Source organism: Helobdella robusta, assembly GCF_000326865.2.
Source record: "Helobdella robusta unplaced genomic scaffold HELROscaffold_41, whole genome shotgun sequence".
NCBI lineage: Eukaryota > Metazoa > Annelida > Clitellata > Rhynchobdellida > Glossiphoniidae > Helobdella > Helobdella robusta.
The window spans coordinates 885,757-908,624 of NW_008704941.1; the positions used below are offsets into that span (position 1 = coordinate 885,757).

The 22,868-nt window shown below is 34.0% G+C and overlaps 2 protein-coding genes across 2 annotated transcripts; both read right to left on the reverse strand.

Moving 5' to 3' along the window:
- Nucleotides 1-2,996: 2,996 nt before the first annotated feature.
- Nucleotides 2,997-6,550, reverse strand: HELRODRAFT_177172 (hypothetical protein; the record flags this gene model as incomplete). The annotated part of the gene is made up of 5 exons (XM_009025379.1): nt 2,997-3,125; nt 3,809-3,924; nt 5,537-5,645; nt 6,112-6,220; nt 6,513-6,550. 5 exons carry the CDS (start codon nt 6,548-6,550, stop codon nt 2,997-2,999), a joined length of 501 nt encoding a protein of 166 aa, XP_009023627.1.
- A 6,221-nt stretch (nt 6,551-12,771) lies between these two features.
- Nucleotides 12,772-22,576, reverse strand: HELRODRAFT_177173 (hypothetical protein; the record flags this gene model as incomplete). Its single annotated transcript, XM_009025380.1, has 5 exons — nt 12,772-12,921; nt 14,561-14,614; nt 16,556-19,689; nt 21,271-21,395; nt 22,551-22,576. 5 exons carry the CDS (start codon nt 22,574-22,576, stop codon nt 12,772-12,774), a joined length of 3,489 nt encoding a protein of 1,162 aa, XP_009023628.1.
- Nucleotides 22,577-22,868: the final 292 nt, after the last annotated feature.

Genomic DNA, 22,868 nt, shown 5'->3' on the forward strand with positions numbered 1-22,868 from the left:
AATAACAAAAAAGCAGTTGAAAAACTTTTGAATAATTTAAAAAAAAATATATAAAAACATTTATTAACGCTATAAAATTTGATGCATCAAATAAAGTTTGCGGTTTTAAATGATTCGTCCGCATTAAATGCTTGAATTGACGGTTCATTACATGCACACAATGTGTATGAACTGCTAAGTGTCAGTCTAGCATATCAACCGTGTGAAATCAACCTGCAACTTGCTTAAAAGTTTGCCGTCATGAAAATTTTGAATATGAGCAAATAATCTCTGCTTTGTCATTTTTCGTTTTGTTATAAACTTATTTTTTCGAACTTTAAAAATAAATTAAATTACATAAACACAATAAAGCTTAACGAGAAATGATGCAACACTCTGAAAAAACTAAAACTTTCGCGTAGGTTTAATGTAGAAAGATTGCTAAGAATGATATCACACCATTAATTTTGATTTAAATCCTTCCGCTGTGCTATTGAAATGTTAAAACTCGTTAACAGGAACATCATACGTTATAACCGGATTGAGGTGAGGAGTTTGGTGCCTGTGTGTTTGTCTGTTATGTACGTGTGTATGAACGGAAATTCGTTCATTGCTCCTCTTAATGAGGATAATTTATAAGAGATGAAATGAATAGGAAGTTAGTGGTGTTAAAGATTGAACGTTCGGTGAAGCCTGTATGAAAGCAAGGACGCGAATACCTCGGTGTGAATGATATAATGATAAACATTGCAGACAACTGAACCATTTTGTGTTTTTGTCTGTATGTGTTTTCCGTGCTAATTTAAAAATTATTTGCATTAATAATAACGTCACATTGATACAAAAATTAAGGAAAGAATTTTTAAAAATTTAAACAAAAAAAAGAGAAAATTCGCACTCTGGTCATACGGGATGCGTATAAGACCTGAGACGAATGCAAAACTGAACGGATGAGAATGTGTGCACGAATGGAGCAGGCTTGTGTCTAATTTACAATGCTGCGTATGTGTTGGGAGCTATTAAATCAAACATTATAAATATGATAGCATACAAATGTTATAATAAGAGTTTGAAGACAAACTTTTATTCGAATTTTTTCTTTTCATTAATGTTTCAAGGAATCCAGCACATAACCGAAAATACTTGAGCAAATTATAGGAACAATTGAATTAAGGGAAAACGCATAAAACCAGCGCCAACAAGTCTCACATTAGGTGCACAACAAAAATAATTGAAGAAGTTTCGAAAATGTAACAGCCATTAGGAAACATTAACAAAATTACAAAAACAAAATAAAAATATTGTCCATATATGTATTCGAAACTAAACAAAACGAAAGTATGTTTTGCTGTTTTTTTACTTTTTTCTCTTTCTGTCTTCACAAAATAGATGGGATGAAAAGATGTTTTAATGAAGAAAGAAGTTGAGGATGAGCGCTGACACGAGGCAGGTATGACGCTAATTGAAAATTATTGTCTGTGGAGGAAAATGCGAACGGAATGTTGCTAACTTGAGTCTTATTTCCAGCTGGGTTGCTATTATTGATATAATTAAATTGATATGAACAAACTGCAAGAACATGGATAGTTTGAATAAAGATTTCAACACCTAGAAATAATAGATAACAGCGTCTATAACAACAACAACAACAACAACAACAACAACAACAACAACAACGACATAATACTTAGAAACGAATTCATTGTCAACATCACTGAAATCGTCTAATCAAACAAACATCAGATAAAACGTCGTATCAGATAAAAATTGAGGCTGTAATACGAGTATGAACGAGAAAAAAATAGTCAACCACAAAGTTGTTGGAAACCATTTGAAACTTTTCAGAAACGTAAGTAAGCGTCAGCAACATTTGCAACAACTCCAGAAACAAAAAATTCAACAACAACAGCAGCAAGAAGCTATCAAACAAAGATAGGTTTCACGGACAAAGATGTATGCCGACTGAATGGAAAGGGAGTTGAAACAGTACCACCATACTTATGGCTGGAATGCCAAACGCTGAAGATGGAGAGACACACACGTGGTCTGGGATTGAGAGAAAGATTTGGAGAACTCACAGAGAGGCCAATAGAAGCGGTATAGATGGTAAAAGCGATGCATGAAAGGCAAGATGGTCTATGAACAACTGCTACTACTACAGCAGCGGCGACAACAACAACAGCAGCAGCAACAACAACAGCAACAATTGCTTTCAACGGGTCGCTATTTAGTCAAACACTATGAGAGTTATAAACAAATTTATTAACAAAAAAGTGTTGACAACAATTATCCTCGACAAACAACACTCCAAAAAAATTCAACAACTGCTCAACATAACACCACTGGTTGCCATTAAATAATCCATTTCAAAACACCTTCTTACCACAGTTTTGTTTCAGCTTCTAGGTTATATTTTAAAAAAAGTAACTATACTAATACTACCATTCATTTTATTAATACCTTTTTCTGTTAAGACTACTACCAAACCACTTCTATTGCTACAAATATACAACATTATTGAGATTATTTCTACCATTGCAATCCTTACTGTAACTTCTGTTACTTCTGCTACATCTGCTACGATTGGTACTTCTACTACTACTACTACTACTACTACTACTACTGATACTACTACTACTATTACTGATACTACTACTACTACTACCGCTACTACTACTACTACTACTACTACTACTACTACTACTACTACTACTACTACTAATACCGATACTACTACTACTACTACTACTACTACTACTACTACTACTACTACTAATACCGATTCTACTACTACTACTACTACTACTCAATATATCAAAACTTCCACTACAAATGATTAATGAACAAGTTAATTAAGAAGTTCGCCGCGAATTTCTCTAAATGTTGGCCATTCGAAAAGGAAAAGAATAAAAATAGTGTTGAAAGTTGCACGGTTGAAAAAACTCAAACGACAGTTGTTTTATTGCGCTGAAAATTTAATGTTCATTTATTTTCCTACTAACAAAAATGCGAAAAAATTATTTTCTCTTGTTTTTTTTTAGTAAACTACGATCAGGAGAAACGATTTGAATTAAAATAATTTTTTCAGAAATTAAAAAGATGTTGCACTTAGACTGAACTAAACGAGGTATAGTGAATATGCTGTGCTGTATGATGAGCAGATTTTAAACAAATTTGGTTTCTGCTTTTTTGCGTTATGATCGAAACTATTCATAACATGCACACAAACATTCCTAACAGAGTCGTAACAACCAAATCCAGGCAAAAAATCTACTATTTATTGCAATGTAAAAAAACCTCAAACCTGAAATACTGCATCATAGTTACTAAAATTACTCCAAAATTTGTTTTTCATAAATAAATGATTTTTAAAATTGTTCAAAAAACGAATTTGTTTAGTATCCCAATCAGAAAATCATTCGCCGATAAAAATAACTAAATTATTGTCCGTATTGTTTCTATTGCTAACATATTAATACATTAGCTCAGTGTATGCATGTATTGCTAGAATAAGTAACTCTAATAAAATATTAGCACAGATTATTAACATCATTATATATTTTTAATCCTTATCGTTGTTATCAAAATGATCACATTATCGAGACGTCTAAATGATATAAAGTTATCATAAAATTATACACCACCACCACCACCATCATCATCATCATCATCATCATCATCATCATCATCATCATCATCATCATCATCATCATCATCATCATCATCAGTTTATCACCACCACCATCATCATCACCATATCAACACTATCATTATCATTAGTATATCATCACTATCAATATCATCAGTGTATCACCACCATCATCATCACCTCTTTCCAGTTCCGATCATCTTCCAGGTACTCCACTTTCTTTTCTGCCCTCCTCCTGGCTCGCTTCTGCAGCTGAATGCGCAAGTCCTGCCGCTTCTTTGTCGTCACCATGATGCCTGCAAACGCAAGTGTGTGGCTGTGGTTATGGTGGTTGTGGCAGTTGAGGTGTGGTAGCTGTGATAGTTAGATAGATAGTTAGATAGATAGATATGGTGGTTGTGGTGCTGTGGTTACACGCAAGACAGACATGTTCACTTCAGTGTTTTCCATTCTCATTATGCATCATTCGGACTCTGTCTTTATTCGTCTGAATGATGATTGTCCAGTTCAGAAAAACATAAAATAAAATGTAGATAACCACACTGTTCTGTTCTGTGGTGGTATGATTTTGTAATATTAGAAGTAATATTGTTGTTACTGCTACTACTAGCAATACTACTACTACCACCACCACCCTTACTACTACTACTGCTACTACTACTGCTGCTGCTACTACTACTACTACTACTACTACTACTACTACTACTACTACTACTATTATTACTATTACAACAAAGTTAACTACTGCTACTAATACCACTCCTACTACTACTTCTCCTACAACTGATAATAATATTTATATTATTATTATTATTATTGTTGTTGTTGTTGTTGTTGTTATTGTTGTTGTTGTTGTAGGGGCAGCAAATCTCATTTATTATTGTCCTGACTTTTGTTGATATTGCAATCATCTTCTACGCTCTTCAGCAGCGCTAACACCAAAAAGTATTGATGATGATGATGATGACGAAGACGGCGATGATGATAATGATGATGATGAAGATGCGATAGAGAGGAGTGATGACGATGATGATAATGATAACAACTTTGAAGACATGATAACGGTATTTGTGGACGACTGGGCAGATAACGGTGAACAAGGTAAAATTATAATGATTATAACTGCAAAGAAATGATTATGATGGTGGAAAGGACGACGATGATAATGATAGAAAGTATGATGATGATGATGATGATAGAGAAGACGACGATGATGATGATGATAGAGAGGACGATGATAATGATGACAATGACGACGGACGATAGCCGTGACTCATTTATATGAAAACTATCATACGTTCTAATTTTGATTTATGGAGTTCATTTACTCGAGAAAGATTCCACATTCCCTTAATTGGCTCTATTATACATCCTTCATTCTCTTCATGGTCCTTTTTCTTTATAAAGAAATTATTTTCTACGATATATCCGGGTTTCGATATAACAGATATATTTTTTTAAGAGCAAAATGTTACTCTATTACGCATAGGTGTTTATATAATGAAAAATTTGTTATCGGAGCTGTTTGTTTTGAGAAACGAATGTGTAAATTTTTTTAAAGTATCGAATTCTGATAGTTTTAAGAATTTTTAACAATTAATTGAAATTAAAAAAAAATAATTTAATAAGAAGCTATTCATTCAGTTTCGAAACTTGAATTTTATTCATTCAATGCATTGGATGATGGCGATGCCCGGTTAAAAAAACCTCATCCATCAAAGCAAAGAACCATCTGTAAGGTACTCAAGTGATGAATGTGTCTTCATTATAGGCATCACATTTTAATGTATAACAAACACACTTTACTTAATTTCACTTTTTTTAAATTATTGAAAAGTGAAAAATTGCCCAGACAAAAAGAGCATTTTTGAGTAAAAATATTGTGGCCACTGAGTCGCTCTCTACTACTTCCGGTGTGGTCTGTTGAGGCTTTCAACATCTGTACGCACAGATTGTTGCACTCATTAACTAAATGCAGGTTGCAAAGAAATATCATCTTTGTGACGTAATACTTGTGCTGTGTATGTGTGTGCGTGTGTGTAAGTTTGAGTATGTGCATGTGTTAGTATGTGTGTGAGTACGTGTGTATGTATGTATGTGATGTGTGTGTATAAGAATCATAAAAATAGCAGGCACTTAAGCAATGAGTGCATGTTTCAATGAAGCACAAATATATGTATTTATTGTAGGTTATTATTACTCTCTTGCAAAACAACAATAAAAAGTCAATTATATATATATATATATATAATTGACTATATGAAAAACATATATATATATATATATATATATATATATATATATATATATATATATATATATATATGTTTCACTCATATGCATTCATTAACGTTTTTATAATTGCTATAATTTTTCGTTCTAATTAATTTCTATTATATTGATAGGAAATACATTAATACATTCATCATCATCTTAACAATTTTTTTAAATTCCATCTCAAAATCATTTATGCGGCGTATCACGTTATCATAATCAGATGTAATGTATGTAGACGAAGCGTTTTGCTCATTAAGTGGATTGTCAAGCAAGCATCTGCCATCAACATTAGTCTGATGCCATTTGTTTGCGGTCCTGCATTTTTTAATTTATTTCCAACAGCATCATCATTTTTATCATAATTGACAGTTTGACAACATCATCTTCATCGCCATCTTCATTATCTCCACACTTACTTGTCAGCTCCGTCATTATCCTTAGCATTCCCCTCATCCTCTCTCTCTCTCTTATCATCCTCATCCTCTTCTCTCTCTCATCTTCCCTATCGTCTTCATCATCACCTTCATCACCACCATCCAACTCCATTATCGTCGTGATGATGAATTGTTTGAGAAGTTTGTTTACGTTTAAACTCCGCAGGGCCTACCTTTCTCCACTCCCCTCCCCACGCAACCCATTCCGCATGTTTCACAACAAAAACGCCTCATCAATTTGATGGATAATAAGCGAGCTGGAGGCATGAAACTTTGCATGATGGTGATGATGACGGTGACGATGATGATGATGGTTGATGTAATGATGATGCTGATAATGATGGTGGCGATGATGTGAACTTTAATTCGGATTTAAAAAAAAATAACTAACATTATATAACGATGACAATTCAATGATCAATAACAAACATTAACAACATTAAATAACATTGTAAAGAAAAATTCCATCCATCCATTCATCCATCCATCCATCCATCCATCCATCCATCCATCCATCCATCCATCCATCCATCCATCCATCCATCCATCCATCCATCCATCCATCCATCCATCCATCCATCCATCCATCCATCCATCCATCCATCCATCCATCCATCCATCCATCCATCCATCCATCCATCCATCCATCCATCCATCCATCCATCCATCCATCCATCCATCCATCCATCCATCCATCCATCCATCCATCCATCCATCCATTCATCCATTTCCTGTTTGGCATTGCAGGTCATTCAACCCAATAAAAACATCCTGAAATGAGATCCTTTCAAAGCGTTATTGCCATTAAATGGAACGACCTCACATTAAACTCTCCATATCCAGTATAACTTGCCCCCACTGATGTGAATGTGAAGCTTTCATTTTTCTTATTTGCTTATTTTTTATATTAAAAACTAACTTTTTTATTCAGCGTTTTTTAGTTTATTTATTTATTTTTCAATTATTTGCTTATTTTTTTATATTAAAAACTAACTTTTTTATTCAGCGTTTTTTAGTGTATTTATTTATTTTTTAAGTTTTATTATTCCTCAGTGATTAGAATACTTCGATTGAATCGCCTACAATTCGGTGATAAAGTATACTGATTTATTTCTGTAGTAACAGCATCAAAAATGCCGTTCAGTAATTGCTCCAAGGATGTTTCAACTTTTGATTGTACTGCGAACGTGATTTAGTATCATTTATTTTCGACAGTTTAGAAGTAAAAAAGTTCTGCAAGTAGTAGTAGTAGTAGTAGTAGTAGTAGTAGCAGCAGCAGAAGTAGTAGTAGCAACAGTAGTTGTAATAACAGTATCAACAGTAGTAGCAATTGTAGCAGCAGCAGTAGTAGTAGTAGTAGCAGCAGTAGTAGTAGTAGTAGTTGTAGTTGTTGTAGTAACGGCATCGGCGCCAATAACAGGTTTAGAAACAAACAATTAGTAGTTATAGTAGTAGCAGTAGTAGTAATAGAAAAGTTCAAATGAATGTAGCATAGCCGTGATGTTAAATCTGTTGTAGCAAACATAGTTAGACTCTAAAACAGCAGTGTAATAATAATGGTAGAAATCACTTTAAGAAACTTAATGAAAAGTATTATTTTGATAAGATATAATATAATTATCATAATAATACTTCCATTTAAGGTAATATTATTTTAATTTAGTAACAATTATAATGAAGAGGGTAGTAGTATATTATATCAGTGATCTGTCATAAGCATATTTTACTTAACTGCTCTCATGTCAATCCATCTCAATAACCTATTTTAAGTAATTTCAATTGATCGGTGTTAGTGAATCTCACGAAAGTTAAATTATTAAAGGCTGTACTATTTAAAGTGCGAGTATTAAAAGTGCTACGAGTATTATTCAAAAGTGCGAGTATTAAAAATATTTACAAATGTACCTTCAGTAATTAGTTAGGCCTCTCATACTTCGATGTATTAAAACAGTCCGGATATGAAAAGAAGAAATTATCACAGATAATCCGACGGGGGCAGTTAAAGTTTTTTTTAGTCACATCATGTGGAAGAAAAGAATGGAAAATTTAACAGCTACTGGAAAGATTGCAAGGAAAAAAAATCGCGGTCAACAACGAATAACATTCGTGAAGTCCTTGTGCCACTTGTTCAATATCACCACATTTCAACTACTACAAAGTGTTAAAGATCGGGTTTTGTGGAGGTCGATGGTCGCCAATGTCCTGAAAGGATAAGGCACGAAAAAGAAAAAGGAGTCTCAGCATTAACTTTCAGCACCAAAAAAAAGCATTACATACAAATATTTTTCCATCCAAATTATTTTTAAAAATATTTTTAAAAAATTCTTATAGGAATAGTAACGATTAATATAGATCATTGAAGAGCTCATTAAAATTAATTGTGCCCTAATTAAGAGAAATCCGATCTTCATTATCATCCTTTGTATTATCATAGGTATCAAGTGCCCAGATGTGCGTGTGTGTGCGCGTGTGTGTGCACGTGTGTTTGTGTGCGTGCACGTGTGAGTGTGTTAAAACTAATATTTCTGTTTACATAAGTTGAATTAGATGTTAGCTGTTTTGAAACGTTTGGAAGAATAAAAATGTAATGATATGAACACAACGATGTAGCATTACGATAATAATTATATTAAATTCTATTGTTTTTAATTAAATAAACGAATTCACACACAATAAACAAATAAACGTTTGAAATTAAGGAAATCAAACATATCTTAAAAACCGCTAAACATAACAAATAACATAACTTAATAAATGGAACATCAATCCGTACATGCATATTTGACGCGCTCCCCAAAAAATGTTCTATCACAATTTAAAAAACCAGCCAAACTAAATAACAAGTAAGACCAATAAAAACTAAAAAAAAAATCCGCGAAAAAGATGGTATGTATATATGTATTATATATATATATATATATATTTTATATCATGCTTTAGCTGTAGCATATGCTAGTAAAATCTTTTCCACAGGTAATAAGACACGCAGAGTTTTTCAAAAGAAAATGTTTTATACCCTGGTCGATATTTACAAAAAAAAATAATTTAACGAGAATATTTTTGGCATCCATTTGGTTTTATAGGAATGGTTTTATAGGAATGGTTTTATAGGAATGGTTTTATAGGAATGGTTTTATAGGAATGGTTTTATAGGAATGGTTTTATAGGAATAGAATTGGTTTTATGTTATTGATTTGTTAGCTCTGCTATCTAAAAATATGCTTACGATATTTTTATTTTTGGTTAGATGGTTTTCAAAATGTGAAGATTGTGTGCTTGATATAGCCGGTGAAAACTGTCAACCACATCTTATCACATTAATTATAATATAGCATTGCAAAACAATCAATCACATCAACAAACAAAAATATTGCAGTAAGCTACATGACATTAAACACATTCTACTGAACTCAAATCAAATAGCAACACACGTCAAAGATCAAACAATGTATTTCATTTAGTACGTTTCTCGTCAACACACACACACGCACACACTCTCGCACATATGCACACAACATAAATATTCACGTTTTTACATGCGCGCGCGCGCGCACACACACACACACACACACACACAGATTACACACGAATCCCAAAAGATCGATCAAAAAACCATCACGTGTCAACATCACATCGCATCCCAGCATCTCGAATCAAATTACCTTCCAAAGCATCAAACAAAAACGCTTCACTTCTTACAACACTGAGCCACAAATCTATCAAACTACGTCATACCTCATCACATCACGTCATCAAATCACATCAAATCGCATAGTTACAAGCATAAAACATATTAAAATGTATATCATATTAAGTTACACCCTACAACATTATATCAGGTTACATTATGCCACAACACATAACGTCAACCAACGTACTATAACATAACAACGTAATGACATCATCACATCACCATCCCATCTCACAGATCATCACATTACAATCGCATCAGCTTCATCACACACTTCGCGTCGTGATTTTTGCCATTGTGCACTATACACAGCACTATTCAAAATAGAATCTTCCGCGAATTTGACGCGGCAAAACATTGGGCGGGTGGGTGATCGAGTGCAGGAATTTCTACATCTAACGACTTCAACAACAATAAATAAAAAAATCGTAGCAACTCAAAAATTACTCGCTACACAAATAAACATAACACGATATCGGCAAATGTTTACAAAAAAAATTATTTATTTTTAGAAAATACACGTTGATGCGTGTGTGTGCATACCGGGAGTAGGCGTGAATGAACATAAATCACGCACATTGCATATGACTGGCACGTGACGAGTAACATACCTCAATATAACGTACCTCAATATAACACACTTCAATATAACGTTCCTAAATATAACGTACCTCAATATTAACGAACTTTGTTTTAAGCGGGTCTGTTCAGTCTTCGGTAATTAAGTATGTTGCCATAAGTGCAAAATGTTTATTTTGATGACAGGCATTTTCTTAAAATAAGTAATAACTTCAATTCGATTGTGTGTGCGTGAGCACACGATGAGTGTATGTGTGTGTGTATTGTACTCAACACATGTGCGTGTGTTTCTGTGTGTGTGAATGTGCGTGCATACTTTTGTGTGTGTTGGACTACGGGTAATTTAATTGTTTGTGAGTTTCACTATGTTACATCTGCTGATAGTAAAAATTAAAAAAATACTAGGATCAGAATTTTAATGATTTTATTCAATGTTTTATACAACTGATAGCGGATTTGTTGAGAAAACCGAATAATTGATTGAAAGTTAAAAATTCAATTAGAATTGCTGCTGATAGGAAGCCGCGGGCGGGAATGAAGGTTGTTCATCTGGACAGACTGGCCCCATTCTATGCAGACGTTGCAACGATCTCTGTCTGGAAGAAACAGAGCTGAAAGGGAGCAGCGTTATAAACGTTACAAATATATTCGCTAATGGAGCTACCATTGCTACGAACGCATACATTTCGAGAAGGAGCTGGAACCTTCTGACAACGAGATATCTAGTACGTTCGAGTGGCGTCGGTAAGACTGGTATATAATATAAAAACCTGAAGGATAAGGAATGGCGATTGTCAGTGTCTAAAGCGGTATTTGATATTTGACTCTGCGTTGAAAGTTCTATTGTATTCGCGATAAAAGTTAGTGAATTTTGATTCGGAAGACGGTAGTTCCTGAACGTAAGTCTGATAGTTTGTGAAAGTTAACTTTATTAGTAAAGTTAGTTAACGTTGATTAATTAACTAATTGATTAACGTTGATTATCGATTTGTAAATAAAACGATAATTTAAAAAATACATCGTGTCGCTACATTCCATTGTGGATTGAATGAGTTCCTCGTCCAGCGGTCAGTTATAACATTATTATTGTAATCACACGCCGGTGTTTTCTTATCATTAGTTTACAGCTTTCGCATTACCATAAATATTCTCCGTGACGTCATCGTCGTCGTCGTCATCATCGTCGTCATCATTTTCCTTCATAGTCGATAGGATTGTCATCATTCGTGTAGCTTCTATTTTCATCGTCATCAGTATCACATTGTCATCATCAACATCATCATCATCATCACAATGTCATCATCATCATCATCATCATCATCGTCGTCATCATCATCATCGTCGTCATCATCATCATCGTCGTCATCATCATCATCATCATCATCGTCGTCGTCATCATCATCCTGCACTGACCGTTTATTATCCTCAGAATCCTCCAGAGCAGGAAGATGATGAGCAGGGCAATGGCCTCCTCGTGTTTCGTGCCCGTGATGCCCTCGATGAAAACTAGGTCAAGCGTGAATGACGTCATCACTATGACCGCGTCAAATATCTGGGTCATTCGGAGAAAAAAAATCATTTCGATTTGTCCCAGTGCTTCAAGTTTATTAGAGCGAATGGACGAATAAAAACTTTTTTAATCCGTCAGTTGAACAAATTGATAAACGAATGGATGGATGAATGGATGGATGTATGTACGTATGAATGAATGAATGGATGTATGAATGATTTAAGTTGCGATTATTGAATTCTTAAATTCCAACTTTGTACGGCATGATCATTGTAGCAGAGTATCATTCTAATGTCTCTATTCAATTAATTTCATTACTTTATTAATCCAAACATTACTAAATTTTCCTAGAAACAACTGAATCATCAACAGCGTAAAAATATGGAAATTTTAAATCACAAATTTGTAATAATTTGGCTTCGTTAATCAACCAATTGTTTATAATCATGTGTTGCACTTATTACTGCATCCTTTATAGAAATTGAAAGTACAATTCTTTTTCTTCTTTTTTAATTTTTAATTTTTTTACTTCAGAAAATAAAAACAACTTTTATTTAATTTTTTCAGGGCATTTGTTTCTGATTAAACGTCTCTTTCCAACTTTTGCTTTCATTAGCATTGGCACAATTTAAATTTCTTGCGGGAGAATGACCTACAGCACGAAATCCCACATGCCAGACGCTGCATAATCAGACTCAACTGAACAAAAACAAATGAAAGTAAAAAAGCATTTGGAAACTTTGTGCAAACTCCAAGGAATGGAATTAAGTTTATTGAATGTTTTCCGAGTCTGACCGCGTTTCTATTGTTAATTGAATTTAATTTGTGCATGTCACCAATTGAAAAAAAAAACCAAATGAAATAAGAAATTCAGCCTAATAAACTAATTGATGAATTGATGGATGGAATAACAAACGATTTTTTGCTATCTTTATGCTTATTGCTTGTATATTGTAGTTTATAAGTTTGTGTATAACATGAACTACGTACAACCTTTGTTTTCATACGTATACATAAACTTCAGAAATGCAATAAATCAGCATTTGCGTGGATTTTGCATCAGACGTCCATCCTGTGTTAATCATGTGTGAGGAGATGAAGATAGCTCATGTGCCAAACGGCCAACTACAAACACATTGAATGTTGAACATAGTTCATTTTGCAATCGCTACGTTCAGTTTGAAGATACTTGATGAATATTTATTGAGAATTGAAAACTTAATTGTTCCAGGTAAAAGATTCCAATTTAAAAAAATTGAAAAATTCGATTTTGATTTTCGCCAAAAAAAGTCAATTCGGTAATTTATATCTTAATAAAAGAAATATTTTTTAAGATTTTAAAAATGCAATTTCAAAATTAAAACGATAATAAAAAGTTAAAAAGAGCTTTAAAACAAATAAATGTATTTTTGTCCATTGCAGGCGCATGAAATTGATACAGAAAATCGCACGGGCTTCAAACGCTTCCTTGTTTGATGGCATTTAGAGAAAATTTGCTAACTAACCTTTCATGTTTTTAAAAAATGTTGATTTCATATGCCGGAAACATTAATTTGCATAATGCTACCAAACTTCCAATAATGGTACCATAGCTAGAAGTTAGTGGCAACAAATTGTGAGCAGTACCATTTGTAAGGGTGCGGTGAAATAAAATTTCATAATAAAGACCATGGACATGAGAAGATCTGTAGCGAAAAAGGATGAAACCAAAGACTTCTCAATTTTTCGTTTTGGTAATGTGTTTTGAAAATAATTATTATGAATATAATTTAAAAAAAAATTATTTCAGCTTTAAACTTCATTTTGACATATTATTGTTTTGATAATTTTTTGTAGGAAAAAGTTTTGAAAAACGTTACAAAATATGACAACGTGTCGGAGAAAAGCCAGACACACACACACACACACACACACACACACACACACACACACACACACACACACACACACACACACACACACACACACACACACACATACACACACACATACACCAAACACACATAAGCACGCACACTTATTTAAAAATGTATGAAAATGTACGTTTGTACGCCTTGATACTCACTATAATAAACAATATTCTTATCATTTTCACAATCCTTATCACCAACGTCAAATCTGACAACGTTTTTTTTACAAATTTGACAATTTGAGCGCATATTTTTGTCAGCCTTGTCATTGTCACACACACACACACACACACACACACACACACACACACACACACACACACACATATATATATATATATATATATATATATATATATATATATATATATATATATATGTATATTGCTATTTTTAACCATTACACTATCATTTCATCATCAACTTCTTCATCATCAGCGCAATCACCTTCATCTTCATTAACATCCATCTTAATCATTAGAATCGCCATCTTCATTTCATCATCATCTTCATCCTCAACAGCATAATAACCTCAAGCTTCTTTTTCCAAAAATTGGCGCCCATTCCATACATCTTCAGAAGAACCTGTATATAAATGTAAATATTGTTCTGCGTGGGTGTATGTTTACGTATAAGTTTGTATGTGTGTGTGTGTATGTATGTGTGTGTTTGTATGTGTGTGTGTGTGTATGTGTGTGTGTCTGTTTGTGTGGGTTGTATGTGTGTATATTCAACTGAATGTATGTTTTGGCGTATGCTGTTAATGTAACTTTCAACAGAATTCAAGTTGTTATGTATATAAAAGAAGCACATAAGATACAGTGTATACTGACTGCATGTGTGTGTGTGTCTGTCTGTGTGTATGTGTGTGTGTGTCTGTGTGTGTTCGTGTCTGTGTGTCTCTCTGTGTTCAGTGCGATGCAAATGTAAAATTTTCATGTGCGTGCCTGCACATTCGCTGCTTTCGTTTTGCATTAGACATTTTTGAGTTTGAGAAACGTCCGAAAAAATTATCATCGTCGTCTGCAGATATGATGTCACTGACGCTACCTTATTTGCAACTGCTACTTCTCCTTTTTTCTAACTACTTAAAATACAGCATCCATTTTTTACCACTACCACCACCATTACTACAACTACTAGAACTACTACCACTACTACCACTACTACATATACTCTCTCTACTCAATTTAGAATTTAAATGAACGATGATGTTGACGATGACAACGATCACACATATGTGATGATATCATATGTGATGATATCATATGCGATGATATCATATGCGATGATATCATATGTGATGTGATGATATCATATGCGATGATATCATATGCGATGTTATCATAAGCGATGATATCATATGTGATGTGATGTGATGATATCATATGTGATGTTATCATAAGCGATGATATCATATGTGATGTGATGTGATGATATCATATGTGATGTTATCATAAGCGATGATATCATATGTGATGTGATGTGATGATATCATATGTGATGTTATCATAAGCGATGATATCATATGTGATGTGATGTGATGATATCATATGTGATGTTATCATAAGCGATGATATCATATGTGATGTGATGTGATGATATCATATGTGATGTTATCATAAGCGATGATATCATATGTGATGTGATGTGATGATATCATATGTGATGTTATCATAAGCGATGATATCATATGTGATGTGATGTGATGATATCATATGTGATGTTATCATAAGCGATGATATCATATGTGATGTGATGTGATGATATCATATGTGATGTTATCATAAGCGATGATATCATATGTGATGTGATGTGATGATATCATATGTGATGTTATCATAAGCGATGATATCATATGTGATGTGATGTGATGATATCATATGTGATGTTATCATAAGTGATGATATCATATGTGATGTGAAGATATCATTTGTAAAGATATCATATGTGATGACGACAATTAGACCAATGATAATGATAAATGATAATGACGATGTTATCAACGTTCTTGCAATGCCTATGATAGTGACGAATGATCTCATAAGATGACACGCTCCTGTGGAGACATTTTGTCGTTAGTTGTGTGGGTGGTGGTTGTAACATGTGTTTGTGTGTCTGTATTCGTGTGTGTTTGTTTGTTTTTTTGTGAGTTCGTGTGTGTGTGTGTGTATTGTTTGTATGTGTGTGCGTTTGTGTGTTTGTTTGTTTGTTTGTGTGTCTGTTTATGTGTGTGTTACCGCTTAGTAACCTAATTAGTAACATTGCAACAGTAATTTCAATAACACAGGCAGTAGTTGGTTTCTCGAAAAAATGAATTAGACTCAGAAAAAAATCTAGCATATTAAGACGCCATCTTCATTCTTCATACTTTGGTTGATAGATCCAACAGAATTTTGTAATCATCATCCTCACCATCATCATCATCATCATCATCATCATCATCATCACCACCACCATCATCATCATCATCATCATCATCAGCAGCAGCAGCAGCAGTAAGAAATGAAGAAAGGGCATAATGACCTGGACAACAAAACTAGCCAGTATTCCAATGCCGATGTAATGCAAGATGTGGGCGATTTTCAGTAGGTTCTCGGCGTATGCGTTTTTTTTGTAGTAGTCGTCGTTGATGCAGTCGCTACTGTTGCTGCTGCTGTGGTTGCTGCTGCTGTTGCTTCTGTGGTCATTGTAATCGTAGTTGTGGTTGATGTTGGTAGTTATTTTGTTGTGGGCTGTCTTGCAGAACTTGATGGATGTCTTATTGTTGTTGTTGTTGTTGATGTTGTTGAGGCCACCTGTTTCAATGTATTTATGACGGTATGATTTAATTTTTTCGTAGCTCAACCTGCTTCTCGTACTGTTGTTGTCGTTATTATTCTTATTATTATTATTATTATCGTTGTTGTTGTCGTTGTTAATGTTGTTGTTGTTGTCATTATCATTATTGTTGATATTGTTGTAAATCTGGTCACTGCTTATTTTAATATGGTCATGTTGGTTTTCATTATACGAAATTCCTGATAACGATTGAGAGGAGGAGGCTGATGGCGGTAATGATGGTGGCAATGATGGTAATGATGATGATAGAGGAGAAGAAGGTAAAGAGAATTGTGGTAATAATAACAATGACAATGTTGACGATGACCATGACGACGATGACGATAATGAAGTTGTCAAGTTTGGCAGCTGCGATGATGTTATCACATCTTTATCAGTGACAGTGTTGCTTGATTTAGCTGAGTGATCAGCAACAGTAGTAGTAGTAGCAGCAGCAGCAACATCAGTTGCAGCTGTTGTTGTAGTAGTAGTAGTAGCAGTATTAGTATGTGCATTAAAAATAGTATCAGTTATAGTACTAGTCAAAGTAGTAGTAGTAGTAGTAGTAGTAGTAGGAGTAGTAGTGGTAGTAGAGGTTGCGGTGGTTGTTCTTTTTTTATCAAATTCTAACGTCTGCGGTGATAACAGAGTCGTGAATGCCGTCTTAGATGAATAAATTTTTTCTCCATCATTATCATATCCGCCAGCATCATCATAATCATTACGACTGACATCGTTATCATAATCAGCATCCTTATCATTACTTAAATTTGTGTTGTTCTTAATACTCTCATCAATGCTGATGACGTCATCAGTATGATGAATATTAATTTTGGGTAAATTATTATAATTTGGTTTGGATGTGTTATATACAGTATCACCAGGAGATTTTGCTAGGCTCATCATCATTTCAGCAAAATCACCGTCACTCCCAACGTCATACCCACCCTTAATGACGTCATCATTTTCATCATCGCCATCATCGTAATCGTAATTGTTATTACCATTAATGTTATTGCTTTTGTTAGCGTCAAAATTATTATTGATGTTATTGATGTTGTTTTTATTGCTGTTTTTATTAAGTTTTATCGCGTGGCTATAATCATTTTCGATATTTTTATTAATGTTTTTATTGTTGTGGTTGATGTTATTGTGGATGTCGTTGTCGTTGTTTTTAATGATGTTGTTGTTGTTCATGTTGTTGCGGTTGTTGTTGTAATTTTTAGATGTTAGACCAACCACAGCAGTTGTTGTCTTGAATTGATTAATGTTTTGGTCATTTTTGTTAATGAAGTTATGGGTGTTGATGTTATTGTTGTTGATGTTATTATTGTTATTGTTGTATTCAGATGAATTTTTGTTGCTGTTGTGGTTATGAGCACTCTTTTTAATGTTAATTTTATCTCTTTTTTTGTTTTTATTCGTTTTTTGTAGAATTTTCACCAACCCTTCTTTGTTGATGTTGAAAAATAATGGATTGGTTATGTCCAACGCGTGTTCACCGTCGTTACTTATATAGTGTTTCAGTTTGTTCTTCATTCTGTGGTTGTTGTGGTTGTTGTAGTTGTTGTTAATTATATTGTTAATGGAGCCGCGTTTGGTTTCAATGTTTTTTATAATCGGTTTATCAGTCTTGATTATTTTGCCGATATTGTTGTTGCTTCTTTTATTGTTAATGCTCTTAATGCTTTTTTTGTTTTTGTTGTTGTAGTTGAGATTGACGTTGCCGTTGTTGTTGCTGTTGATTTTGTCGTCTGCATGTCTTGTTAATCGTTTTTGTGTGCTTCTCTTTTGGTTGTTTTTACGAGCAAATCCTTCATGTAAGCCAGCTGAATCTTTTTCTTCCTCTCTCTCTATATTATCTTTCTTTATTATTTTGTCGCCACTGGTATCACTTCTACCATCCTCATCCTCATCTTCATCATCATCTTCATCTTCTTTTTTGCCATCTTCATCTTTGTTATATACCTTGCTTTTTGAATGGTGGTGATGCTTTTTATAGTTGAGAAGAGGGAAACAAATTAGATTCTTACTTATCGTGGAACCGTATTTGAATCGATCATTTAATATCGACCGGTCGAATCTATTTTGCGATTCGCGCTGTTGCTGGTTTTCTTGTTGTTGTTGTTTTTGACGTCGTTGTTGTTGTTGTTGATTTTCGCGTTTTTGCTGGTTTCTTGATTTTCTCTTCCGATGGTTTTGCTGTTGATGCTCGCTAACTTTCGCCTGTTTTTGTTGTGGTAAATTTCGCTTTTGAGAGATTTTTTCATTTTGAAAATGCGACGAAATGTGAGATTTGTGGTTGAGTTTATTTCTGACGCTTATCACCATACCGCTGCTGTCATCCTCATCATCATCGTCATCAGAATTATCATCATGTGAATCATTGCTGTCATTAAAGTCATCATCAACATCAGTGACGTCATCACTGGCGTAATAATCAGAGGCTTCTTGTCGATAAATTAACGTCGGTTCATATCGATTTTGTTCTAAATTCTTTCTCTTTAATGCATAAACTATGCTACTTTCTGTCGGCAATGTAGATGTTGCCATCGTTGTTGTCATCGTTGCTGCCGTGGCTGTCGTTGCTGCCGTGGCTGTCGTTGCTGTTGTGGCTGTCGTGGCTGTCGTGGCTGCCGTGGCTGCCGTGGCTGTCGTGAATATGTTTGAGTTGGAAGAAATGTCTTGATCTTGGTAATGTGCTCGGTATGTCGGTACGGTAAGTTTATCGAGTATGTAATCTATATTATTGCCGTTGTACTGGTCCAGCTCGGTTGAGAATATTTCCGTTATGAAGTTGATGGCCTTCTCAAAGTCCACTGTGGCTTGCTTGTTCTGACCTTCGTGATTTATGTGGTGATGTGTGTGGTGATGGAGGTGATGAGATTGATGTGATGATGGAGGTGATGAGATTGATGTGTGAAAGTGAGAGATGAGATGGTGTAAGTGATTTGATGACGCTGAAGACGGGACAATGTATGAGAAGTGAAGATGTGAGTAGCGATGAAATGTTGTTGCTGTGACAACCCCGAATGTTGATATTTGTTGAAAGCACAACACTAATATAGTTGAAAATGTTGACAATTAGGTTGGCAACATTAATTTATCTGTTTTGTCATCTGTCTGGCCATTTATTTCTGCATATTATCATCTTCAGAATGTCCATTGTATTGTCAAACGATATCATTTTATATCTCTTAATAATAAAAAACAATGGATTGCGTTGAGGTGGTATACAACAAAATAGGATGCTAAATGAGGGTTATCATAACACTTCTTGCGATGTGTAAATAATATTATTACTCTAGTTAGCGTGTGGAATGTGTGTGTGTGTGTGTGTGTGTGTGTGTGTGTGTGTGTGTGTGTGTGTGGTATCTGAGTGGGTGGTCATCAACTCAGTTGCACAACGCTTCAGCGTGCACAACCTCACAAGCGCTTGGTCATTTAACTCAACTCCCACGCTAAACGAACGCAAGATGACCTGCTCGTACGACAACTCTTGTACGTACCGTACAATGTACAAATATATACATGTGTATGCTGTACATTTCATTCCTCTTTATATTATTAAATATTTCTTAATATTCGTTGCAGTTATATTATTCAAGACGTTTACCATTATAATAATATAACATGTGGTATGCGGGAATAAACTTCTCTATAGATGCAATTTTTATTACTAACATCCATGAATCTGCCAGGACTTTTGTATATGTCATCCTTTCATCATATTTTTCTTTTTTTTTACACGAAAGATTTTTAAATGTACAGTACAAATCAGAAAATGTATGAAGATGTTCTTAAAGTATGTGAACATGAATAAGATTAGATGCCGAATCTTATATCTTTTTTCAATTCAACAACAAGTGGCGTTTATGTCATTACAAATTATAAGATGATCTGCGAACCTATTAAGCTATTGTGCCACAACATTCTCCATTTCCCAGAAATTCCATTTACGTCATAAATATAAAAATTCTTATTTTCAGTCTTTGCCAAAAACAAATAAATTCAAATGATTTTGCATCTTCAACGTAAATTTAAATTAATCTAGCACTCCTGCATAGCTCCTACTAACTAAACAGTTTGGCATTAGTGTATTTCTGCCAGCCTTTTTTTACTATATTTGAAAATTGGAGCAAAAATAATTCTTTTCATTAATGTAGACAACGATATGAGCTTAGAAATTGAATTTGAATTAACTGTTAAACATTATAATGAACCTAAATCAAGACACCAGACACTTTTTTCATCATTATGAAGTTAACAATTCAAAATGAAATGTAAAAATTCAAAAAATAAAAATTACCTGCAAATAGTTGAAAAAACCTAAAAATTAAGTGCAACAGATCAAAGAACTTAAAAAATAGACACACAAAACATCGCAAGAGTGAACAACAAATGCAAGAAAATGAAGAAACTTTTGATGGCATGGAGATCCAGCAAGATTTCGGCGATGACAACACCAGCGTCCAACACGACCAACATGTAGAGGAGAACTTGAAGGGGGTTGCTCTCCAGAATGTGAAGGGTTGTCCCGCGGCACCTGGATGATTTTTTAAAAATTATTTTCCCCATTTTAAAGTTACAGGTTAAATCACAATATTTATACTATTAGTAAACACTATTATTTGCGTTATTTTATAACAACAAGCTAGTTTTAGTCATTTGTTTGCCTATCTTAAAAACTACAGATTGAATAACCAATTTTATTTCATAACAGCAGGCTAATAAACATCCAAATTTGCACATAAAGTAATATTTTAAATATTCATTTTGTTGTCAAGTTAACGGGCTAACTTAACGACTTAATACTTTTGGCAGGATTTTTATGTGTTGTAAAATTGTATGGAGTTTAGGAGCATCTTTTGCCTTTGCGTGTAGTGCATGTGCATTTGGTTGGTTCCTTGTTTGTCAGTTTGTGTGTTTATGTTTGTGTTTGTTTGAGTGTGTGTGTGTATATGTGTGTATATGTGTGTGGTTTTAATTTATCAGTGAAAAATTGCAATCCATCACCAGCATCGTCATCATTATTATCACCATTGACAACACCATTATCATCCACATCATCATTATCATCATTCCAAACATCACCATCATCACCCCAACGTAAGTATAGATATCTGATTTTCTTCTGAGATATCGTTCCCTGAATAAATAGAGATCAATATTGTGATGGCAGGGATAGCATTGTGAATGTCAATACAACATTCAGACGATACGACAGCTATGATGACGACGACGACGACGACGATGATGACGCAAGTAAAGATGATGATGACGATGATGATGAGGAGGAGGATGATGATGATGATAAAAATGATGATGATGATAACGTAAGCAAAGATGATGAAGATGACGACGATGATGGAGATAATGACAAAGGCTTAATTAAGAGATTCTGGTGATAATGAGTAATGCAATAGCAGTGGTTGATATAGTTGAGTATTAGATTTGCACCTACGCTATTCCAAAGTTTTTTTTGAGAGAGAAATCGATAAGATTATGATTAATAAATAAAAAAAAATTGAAACACAAACACACAAGCACATACACACACGTGCACATACATACGCACAAACAAACACACGCACGCAAATCGAAATTGGGGAATAGTTTCAGATATAAAATAAGCACGATTCGCTTTCATCCATTTATCCAATTGATAAGGATTCTCCACCACGCACAGCCTTATCCGTACTGCGTCGCATTTGTCACGCCATCCATCTTGTAATCTATTTTTGAAACTATTTATTTCTTTTAGCAAAAAATACTTTCATCTGATAGTTAGTTCTTCTGATTTATACAAATTTTATATCAGTTTATTATTTTTATAAAGATTGTAAAGGAATCACCATTATCCCATCAGGTTTATTGCTTGCCTATTAGCTTAAACGCGTGTAAAGAATATTTGATACATTCTTTGTAAGATCATACATGAGGAATGTACATAGGATCAGTTGGATGATTCGATACATTCTTGAATAAACATACATGATGAATGTACTGTAGATATACC